This window comes from Nicotiana tabacum, chromosome 17, assembly GCF_000715075.1.
Source record: "Nicotiana tabacum cultivar K326 chromosome 17, ASM71507v2, whole genome shotgun sequence".
NCBI lineage: Eukaryota > Viridiplantae > Streptophyta > Magnoliopsida > Solanales > Solanaceae > Nicotiana > Nicotiana tabacum.
Window position 1 is genome coordinate 119507604 of NC_134096.1, and position 10709 is coordinate 119518312.

The following is a 10709-nucleotide window of genomic DNA, read 5'->3' on the forward strand; positions in this document are numbered from 1 at the left end:
AATCTTGGAAGATTTGAAAGATTTTGGTATAATACCGAAACCATATCGAAACCGAACCAAATAAGAAAATACCGAACCGTATCGAACTATTTTGGTACGGTATTTGGTATGCACAATTGATATACCGAATATCAAAATATCGAACCGTAATTATTAAATACCGTACCGAAATACCGAACGCCCACCCAGGTACAAGATCTGATTGCAGTCATTTAATTCTGATTTGTCGTAAAACTGTTTTAAGATCTTGACCTTTATTGTGTGTTTCAACTTATAAGAAGAAAGTGATCATGTCTCTCCGTCCCTTTCTTTTTTGTTAAAATGGCATATGGATGATGCAGCCAGCTGTATCGAAGTACGCATTTTAAAAACAGGATTTTACAAATTTTTTCATTCTCCAATAAATATATGTCCATTATCCGTTCGTCGAAGCAAGCTAAGGCTGTGGACGCACGAGTAACTTTCATTCCTAATATTAAATGTACCTCGATTTTTTTTGTTTTTTTTATCTTAACAAGCTAAGGCTATGTTGATACAAATAAGGACGAAATAAAATCAAAATCTCTTATATTGGCTTCTATTTTTCCTTGAAAAAGAACTAAAGATCATCATCTTCATGATCCATTAGAATCCAAGATCCATCTTGCTGTTGAACCATCCCTTTGTTCTTCTCAACCCACCACGATGCTGGTACACCATATTCATCTTTTAACGCGCCTAAATACTTGTTAACAACAGAAATATCGTGTTGCACTTGTAGCTTAAATCCTCCTTTTGATCCTTGCGTTCCAGCCACTCCGTGCAAGTAACAGTCCATATTATGCCAACTGCTCTCATCTCCTGGACTTTTTAGATAGGTCGACTTCGTAGTATCAATGTCTAATTGAACACCAACATCAGAGTAACCAAGCAATGGGTAGTTTGGAACTATATCTGGGGCATTTCGGACTCTTAGAGTTCGAAGATTTTCGAGTTTGGAGAATGTTTTCTTCAAATTTTCATCTCCCACCCTAGGACTTGCAAATAGAAATGCAGTTACTGGAAAGCCCTTGTTAAATCCATTGAAAACCATATCCACTGCATTTAATGTCGCGACTGCTGCTCCCATGCTATGCCCTGTTACTGTTATGGTAATTTCCTCATTCTTGTATTGCTCTACCAATCTTTGAACTTCACCGAGCACCTAATTAAAAAGAGAATCCAAAGATTATTAATACAAGTACGAACTTATTTCCTTTTTGGTTCATTTAAAAAAAATGACTCTTTTTTAATTTTAAAAATAATTTAACATAAACTTTCATTTTTACTCGCAACGAGAAGTTTTTATAGCCATACAAATATTCTTCATGTTTAACATAGCCACACAAATATTTTTGCTTGTTTATTAGGACTATAAGTTTTAAAAATCTTCATTTTTTTAAAACTTTATACTCAGTCAAATAAGTTCATATTATGAGAGCAGGAGTATTTTTTGTTTTACATGATTAATTAATACTTAGAAACTGAATTATTAGCCCTTTAAGCAAACAAAGAAGTCTCATTTCTTGTAAGAGGAAGATGAATTTACCTGGTTTCTTGCACTAGCCTTACTGAATGGTGATCGTGAATCATTAGAAGTATAAACGGAATACCAACCGTGATGAACTTTAGGAATAGATTTTTGATGACCAAAGATTTCAGGGGCAGAGACTTGAATAAAATCAAAATCGTTAAACCATTCCATAGTCTGTACACTTCCTCTCCAAGAAATTACTATATCCCTCCTTCCTAATGCGACTTCCCCTTCATCAGTAGCAACAGCAACAAAACCAACCCAATTTGACTCCTTGCTCCAAGCTTCCCTTGACAAAGATTTTATGATCAATGCTTCTGGAACTTGGACAGATGATGTCGCGTAAATATATTTGGTCACCTCATATTTGAAAGGATTGGACATCTCAATCCCAACTTGAGATAAGAGGTTCTTTTTTGAGTATCTGCAACTTCCTGCATACTTTGATATTTTGTTGGTGTTAAAGGCGTCTCGAGTTGCTTGTGCCATTCCTCCATAGTGAATGATGTATCGGCGAAGATCATTGTCTAATGGATCTAATAAGCCTTCCCAACTGTTATTCCCACTAAGAAACCTCCATCTTTCTGCTATATTGCCCATATCCAGGTCTGCACTTTGCATCTTCTCTAAATTGAAAAGGAGAAGAAGAAAACAAAAGGAGAAAATAGGACTTTGCATCTTCTCTATTGGTTTTTTCTTACTCTGGAACATGTTCCTCTCCTGTGGTATGTCCGTTAGTTATTCTTCTATTTAAATACCCTCTCCTATAGGTTGGGAAAACGTGTCGTTTAACTTCCTTGCTTTTATGAATTTTACAAAAATGAGTACCGTTTTTGGGTCATACTCCAGAATACGGCCGGCCATACCATTGAAAGTTCTGATTTATATCCGTTTTCGAAAAAACATCTTGCAATATTTAAATTTTAATTTGAATGATTCCTTAACTTTTTAAGGCATTAGTACTGCAGATCTAACACTTGAATACTTAAATCTCACATGATTTTTGACCAAACATTATAAATGTTCTTCAGGTTTCAAATGATATTGTACAACTAATATACTTATTAGTTTAATTTTACTTGTTATAACAGATTAAATTCTTTTTACTCCATCCAAATATAAAAGTTAAACTAGTCTAAATCAATGATATTGAAAGTTATTTGGTGCAATAGTTTCGTGTTTTCGAATTGTATAGGCGAATCCTTCCCACTATTTCCTTTTCATTTTTCCAGTGTTCACATCTGATAGCCTTTTTCCGTCTGGATAAAGATTATATCAATCATTTAGCTTGAGAATTTCGGCTTTTGCCTTTTGTATTTCCATTCCACACTCAGGCTGTCATGCCGACATTATTAACCAATTTTAAACAGAAATTTCTCTCATTTCTTTTCGTCTAAATTTTCACTCAAACATATAAACTCCTAATTTTTGTACCTCTTTATTTTTCTGTTAGTTTTCCTCTTTATCCATCCAATTTTCTCGAAAGGACCTAAAAGATACCGGAAAGAAAAGATTGTAAAAAAGAGGAAGGGTTAAAATTTTCTGCATTAAGTCAAACAGACAACGTGGTGGTTGGATGATTGGATCAAATAATAGTAACCAATGGGAAAAAGAATGGGAAATGCTTGCCATTTTCACAAGACAAGACAAGAATTCCCATATGTTTGTCAATCTAGTATCTTCTTCTGCATGTTTATTGATTGTGGCCATTGCTCAATGTTGTTTTTGTGCAATGAACGTCACTACGTTCACATTTAAAATTCTTTGCTCAATAATCTCTACTTTGATTTTTAAGAAAAGTTAAAAGTTCTTCAACGCTAGTCAACGTCATGATCCATGGAGGTGGGGTGGCAAGTTTGTCATTGCTTCGAAGCATATATAGTTGCTTATACATTAGAGTATCCAATGATATATTAAGCTCCAAACTTTTTTGTGTTTGAGTATTTTTTTCTTTTTCAGAAAGAACAATTTTCTGTTACACATAAAAACAAGAAATATGGAAACAATTTCAAAGAATTGGAGTACAAAATGACTTATATTTCATCTTTGTATACGGTTAAAACCGATCCTCGGTCATGAAGATCGATCGAGGATGGCATTTCAATCAAGGGGTATCTTCACGGAGACCCCGAACGAATTCCGAGATGGGGGTGTCGAGCTCGGGGCGTACGAATCGACCGAGGTAACATCGACCGATACAAGTCCCGAACATCGATGCCCGAAATTGATCACCTAGCTCGAAACCAAGGCCGAGGTTCCGATCCGATACCGAGCTCGAGTCGGTATCGAGTTCGCAGACAAAAAACTGTTACAACCGCACCAAAGGAGAGAATCTCTCTGGGAATTAAGGAGGAGACACACCATCATGGGTCCTCCACTAGTAGTATTATTCCATCATGTTGCTATAGATAAAGTAGTGATCCTTGGCTATAAAAGGCAAGATAGATTGTAATAGAAGGCACCTTCGTTGGGATTAAGAATTCATTGTGTTTATCTTTCTAAAGCTCACTAAATATCTTTATTCATCATCTTCTATTTTTGCACCATAAATACGTGTATTATTATTTTCAGATCAAAGGAATCTACTTGCCCTTAGAACCATACATAAATTCAACGTTATCCGATTTTTCGGGTAAACAGTTTGGTGCCCACCGTGGGGCTAAGGATAACAAGTGATTATTTGATACAAATATACAGTACACTCCAGCTTACACCTTCATACCAGCTATGGCTCCGCCAATCGACCTCGAAGCCGGCCTTCAGGATGAAACCAACAACTTGGTGCCCGTGGCCGAAAGGCTACCCAACAACGGCAACGAGGCTCGAATCGAGGAACCCGAAATTCGAGCCGAAGTACCAGTAGATATCAATTCACGAATAGCTATAGAAGCGAATCAACGTTCCGAGCAGGAAAAAAGCGTTCAGGGTGGCGCTCGACCCATAGCCCGAGACACCCACAGCACGGGGGATATCGGGGTCAGCTTGCGTATGATTTTCGAAATGCTACAAGCCCAACAAGTAGCGATAGCTCAGTTGCAGAGCCAAACTCATATGCGAAGTAATCCAAACTCCAATCCACTTCTTCGAGAAGTAACCCAGAACGGAGCCTGACACAGTGAAACCGAACGAGCGAAAATCAGGAACCGCTCCTGAAATTGCTAAACTGCTCGAGGAACTCACAAAACGAGTCGAAGCCAACGACAAAAAATTCGAAACATATGATGCTAGGATCGATCAGATCCCGGGGGCTCCGCCCATGATGAAAGGGCTGGATTCGAAGAAATTCTTACAAAAGCCTTTTCCATCGAGCGCGGCCCCAAAACCGATCCCAAAAAAGTTCCGTATGCCCGTAATTCCCAAATATAACGGTACGACCGATCCTAACGAACATCTCACCTCCTATACATGTGCCATCAAAGGCAACGATTTGGAAGACGATGAGATCGAGTCCGTATTATTGAAAAAGTTCGGAGAGACCCTTGCAAAAGGAGCAATGATCTGGTATCACAACTTGCCACCGAATTCTATCGATTCTTTTGCCACGTTAGCAGATTCGTTCGTAAAAGCACATGCTGGTGCCATAAAGGTCACAACGAGGAAATCGGATCTATTCAAAGTAAAACAAAGGGGTGATGAAATACTGAGGGAATTCGTATCCCGGTTTCAAATGGAACGCATAGATTTGCCACCAGTCACGGAAGACTGGGCCGTACAAGCTTTCACCCAAGGGTTGAACGGACTGAGTTCGACAGCATCACGTCGGTTGAAACAAAGCTTGATCGAATACCCTGCAATAACTTGGACGGATATACACAATCGGTATCAATCGAAAATCAGGGTCGAAGATGATCAATTGGAATTTCCGTATGAACCCACGCGTCAGAACCGCGCAACCACTAAAATTCTGAAGGAAACCAACAGAGAACAAAGGTCAAACAGAGACCGACACCAGCCGTACGTTGCAGATCGGGTGAACCATGGTTCGGCACATGACACAGTTAGGAATAACCGCAGGTATGATCGGGGGCAAAATTCTCGGGGACTTATGAGCAAGAGAGGCTTTGATAAATATGCCGATCCTATAGAAGTTCCTCGATTATCGGAATATAACTTCAACATCGATGCATCCGCGATCGTATCGGCTATCGGACGCATCAAAGATACAAGATGGCCTCGACCCATGCAGACCGATCCGGCCCAAAGGAATCCCAATCAAATATGCGAGTATCATGGCACCCATGGTCACAAAATGGAAGAATGCAGACAATTAAGAGAGGAAGTAGCCCGCTTGTTTAACAAAGGGCACCTTAGGGAATTTTTGAGTGATAGGGCGAAGAACCATTTTAAAAACAAGGACTTTGGCAAGCAAAACGAAGAAGAAGAACCACAGCACATCATTCACATGATCATCGGCGGCGTCGATACCCCTCAGGGACCTATGCTCAAACGCGCTAAAACGTCGATTGTGAGGGAAAAACGATCTCGAATTCAAGATTACACTCCCTCAGGGGCTTTATCGTTCAATGATGAAGATACCGAGTGAATCATCCAACCCCATAACGATGCACTGGTAATATCCGTACTCATGAATAAAATTAAAATTAAGCGTGTGTTAATTGATCCAGGTAGCTCGGCCAATATCATCCGATCGAAGGTCGTAAAACAACTCGGCCTACAAAACCGGGTCGTATCCGCAACTTTGGTTTTAAACGGATTCAATATGGCATGCGAAACCACCAAAGGCGAGATAACCCTACCGATAAATGTCGCCAGAACAATTCAGGAAACAAAGTTTCACGTGATCGAAGGCGATATGAGATATAACGCCCTTTTCGGAAGGCCGTGGATCCACAACATGAGAGCTGTACCTTCGACCCTACACCAGGTCCTCAAATTCCCAACACCGACAGGTGTCAAAATAGTGTACGGAGAACAACCAGCCGCAAAGGAAATGTTCTCCATCGAAGAAGCAAAACCAACATCTTCGTCTTCACCAATGAATGGATCGGGTTCAAAAGGAGGCACAATCGAAGACCGGAACGCCAAATAGCAACCAAAGACATCGGCCCCGACCCAGCCGGATAAACAGAGCATCGAAGAAGACAATGATCAGTGGATCCCTCGATCCTTCGTGACCCCCGATGACTCCGATGCCACCGAATCAACTATTGAGGAATTGGAGCAAATAATTTTGATCGATCACTGGCCCGAACGAAAGGTATACCTGGGAAGGGGTTTGAAACCCGAACTCAAGAAGAAAATCATTCAATTTCTTATCGATAACATCGATTGCTTTGCTTGGTCCCATTTAGATATAACAGGAATCCCGCCGGACATAACGACACATCGACTAAGTGTGTCCCCTAGATTCAGACCGGTGAAGAAAAAAAGAAGACCCCAATCGAAGGTGAAGCACGTATTCATAAAAGATGAGGTAACTAAACTGCTCAAAATAGGATCCATTAGAGAGGTAAAATACCCCGAATGGTTATCCAATGTGGTCGTAGTGCCTAAAAAGGGAAACAAACTTAGAATGTGTATAGACTACAAAGACTTGAACAAAGCATGCCCCAAAGATTCTTATCCACTGCCCAACATCGATCACTTGATCGATGCCACGGCCGGCCACGAGATCCTTACCTTTCTCGATGCCTATTCCGGGTATAATCAAATCCAGATGAACCCGGAAGACCAGGAAAAGACTTCGTTCGTGACATATTGTTATAACGTAATGCCCTTCGGGCTAAAAAATGCAGGAGCTACTCATCAACACCTAGTAAATAGAATGTTCGAAGAACAAATAGGTAAATCAATGGAAGTCTATATTGATGACATGCTAGTCAAGTCCCTGCGCGCAGAGGACCATTTGACCCATTTGCTGGAAACATTCGATATCCTGAGGAAATACAATATGAGGCTCAACCCCGAAAAATGTGCTTTCGGAGTCAGCTCGGGTAAGTTCCTCGGCTTCATGGTGTCAAATCGGGGAATCGAGATTAACCCAGACAAAATCAAGGCCATTGAAGACATCACCATCGTGAACAGCGTGAAAGCTGTACAAAGGTTAACAGGAAGAATAGCAGCCTTAGGCCGATTCATTTCGAGATCATCAGATCGAAGCCACAAATTTTTCTCTCTACTCAAAAAGAAGAACGACTTCGCTTGGACACCGGAATGCCAACTAGCATTACAAGAACTGAAACGATATCTATCGAACCCACCACTGCTGCACACTCCAAAAATCGGCGAAAAACTTTACCTATACTTGGCAGTATCAGAAGTCACCATAAGCAGTGTCCTGGTTCGAGAAGAGGAAGGTATGCAATTTCCTGTTTACTACGTAAGTCGGACCTTAGGGGAAGCGGAAACTAGATATCCGCACTTGGAAAAATTGGCGCTTGCACTGGTTAGCGCCTCTAGGAAGTTACGACCGTACTTCCAATGCCACCCCATAAGCGTATTAACTACCTGCCCACTTCGTAGTATTTTACATAGGCCTGAACTATCGGGCCGATTGGCCAAATGGGCCATCGAACTCAGCAGGTATGATATCGAATATCGACCTCGAGCGGCCATCAAGTCTCAAATTTTGGCAGACTTCGTGGCCAATTTCACGCCGACCCTCGTACCCGAAGTCGAAAGAGAACTACTGTTAAAATCAAATTTATCGACGAGGGCATGGATCCTCTTTATGGACGGAGCTTCGAACGTAAAGGGGTCCGGGCTAGGCATAGTTTTGAAATCTCCCACGGGTAACATTATTAGGCAAGCTATTAAAACTATCAGGTTAACTAACAACGAGGCTGAGTATGAAGCCATAATTGCAGGTCTCGAGCTAGCTAGAAATTTGGGAGCGGAGGTCGTTGAGGCCAACTACGACTCTTTGCTAGTGGTGAGTCAAGTAAACAAAACCTTCAAAGTCCGAGAAGGCAGAATCCAAAGGTATTTGGACAAACTGCTTATCACTTTGAACCATTTCAAACAATGGAGTCTACGACATGTTCCACGAGAACAGAATAATGAGGCCGATGCGCTTGCTAATTTGGGATCATCGGTCGAGGTGAATGATTTGAACTCGGAAACTGTCGTTCAACTTTCAAGGTCTGTAATCGAAGAAGGGCACGCCGAAATAAATTCTACTAGCTTAACCTGGGATTGGAGAAACAAGTATATTGAATACTTAAAAAACGGAAAGCTCTCTTCAAACCACAAAGAGTCCAGGACCCTTCGAACTAAAGCTGCTCGATTTACTTTGGCTGCGGACAGAATGTTATATCGAAGAACATTCGATGGACCGATGGCGGTATGCATAGGTCCGGGAGATACCAATTACATCCTCCGGGAAGTACACGAGGGCACTTGTGGCAATCACTCCGGTGCCGACATGTTAGTTCAAAAAGTGATCATAGCAGTGTATTATTGGATCAATATGGGCAAAGATGCAAAAGAATTTGTTCGTAAATGCGATAAATGTCAAAGGTTTGCTCCAATGATCCATCAGCCCGGAGAACAGCTTCACTCGGTCCTATCGCCATGTCCATTCATGAAATGGGGAATGGACATCGTCGGCCCCCTACCATCGACCCCAGGTAAAGCCAGATTTATTTTGTTTATGACTGACTATTTTTCTAAATGGGTTGAAGTGCAGGCGTTCGAGAAATTAAGAGAAAAAGAGGTTATCGACTTTTTGTGGGATCATATAGTATGCCGATTAGGGATACCATCCGAAATAGTATGTGATAATGGGAAGCAATTCAGTGGCAGCAAAATCACAAAATTCTTCGAAGACCACAAAATAAGAAGGATACTAGTAACCCCATACCACCCCAGCGGAAACGGACAAGCCGAATCAACAAACAAAATTATTCTTCAAAACCTGAAGAAGAGATTGAATGACGCTAAGGGAAAATGGAGAGAAATCCTGCCCGAAGTCCTTTGGGCATACCAAACAACATCGAAATCCAGTACAGGGGAGACCCCATTCTCCTTAGTATATGGCTTCGAAGCATTAATACCAGTCGAAGTCGGAGAGCCTAGTCCCAGATTTCGATTCATGACGGAAGAATCAAATAACGAGGCTATGAACACCAGCCTTGAATTATCGGATGAAGGACGAGAAGCTTCCCTCATCTGGTTGGCCGCACAAAAGCAATGAATCGAAAGGTATTACAATCGAAGAACTAAACTTCGCCACTTCAATCCAGGGGACTTGGTGTTAAGGAAAGTCACCATCAATACTCGGAATCCAAACGAAGGAAAATTAGGACCAAATTGGGAAGGGCCGTACCAGGTGCTTGAGAACTTTGGGAAAGGATCGTACAGGCTCAGCATCATAAACGGCAAACAGCTATCAAGCAGTTGGAATGTATCACATCTAAAACGGTACTACTGCTAAGGTCCGACCTTTCCCATATTTATTCAACTGTCCAGTACAGAAGTTCGAACAAAGAACAGAAGTATTCTTTTACTCAAAAGCACGTGCTGCACTCTTTTTTCCTTAGACCGGTTTTTTCCCAAAAGGGTTTTTTGCGGCAAGGTTTTCAATGAGGCAACCATCGATCGTGCTGCGCTTTCAAAACAGTATCCGAAGCTTTCGACCCTTAGCCCGAACGGCCTCGAATACCGGGGGGCACCAGGGCCTCAAATACATCGAGTTCAGATGCAACAAAGTTTTCTCACAATAATAGAGGAAAAATTGTAAGAGCCAAAATGGTCAAAATGAACCATGCTCATATTAGATTGCACCAAAACATATGTACATTGACTTGAGATTTATTATGCAACAGAATTAACGATCACTCGAATATTAAGCCTACGGGCTACCACATTATCTCGAGTTCGAAATAAACAAGCCTACGGGCTACTTCTATATCAAATTCGAAATACTCAGTCGACCGTTGAGCCTATGGGTTACTTCAACATCGAGTTCGAAATAATCACTCGAATATTAAAGCCTACGGGCTTCCACATTATCTCGAGTTCAAAATAATCACTCGAATATTAAGCCTACGGGCTTTTACATTATCTCGAGTTCGAAATAATCACTCAAATATTAAGCCTACGGGCTACCACATTATCTTGAGTTCAAAATAAACACTCGAATTTTAAGCCTACGGGCCACTTCTATATCAAGTTCGAAATACTCAGTCAACCATTG

The 10709-nt window shown here is 41.1% G+C and overlaps 1 protein-coding gene across 1 annotated transcript; it reads right to left on the reverse strand.

Moving 5' to 3' along the window:
- Positions 1 to 347: 347 nt before the first annotated feature.
- LOC107810241 (phospholipase A1-II 1-like) lies at positions 348 to 2361 on the reverse strand. Its single transcript, XM_016635000.2, has 2 exons — positions 1568 to 2361; positions 348 to 1183 (listed from the first exon to the last, which is right to left on the reverse strand). Exons 1-2 carry the CDS (start codon positions 2261 to 2263, stop codon positions 599 to 601), a joined length of 1281 nt encoding a protein of 426 aa, XP_016490486.1. The 5' UTR covers positions 2264 to 2361; the 3' UTR covers positions 348 to 598.
- Between the last annotated feature and the right edge of the window lie 8348 nt (positions 2362 to 10709).

What these genes read in the sequence shown, in the direction of transcription:
- LOC107810241 (XM_016635000.2), bottom strand. Translation starts at nt 2,263, where the DNA reads ATGTTCCAGAGTAAGAAAAAACCAATAGAGAAGATGCAAAGTCCTATT. An exon ending in AGGCTAGTGCAAGAAACCAG is followed by an intron (nt 1,184 to 1,567) that starts GTAAATTCATCT and finishes CTTTTTAATTAG; the next exon opens with GTGCTCGGTGAAGTTCAAAG.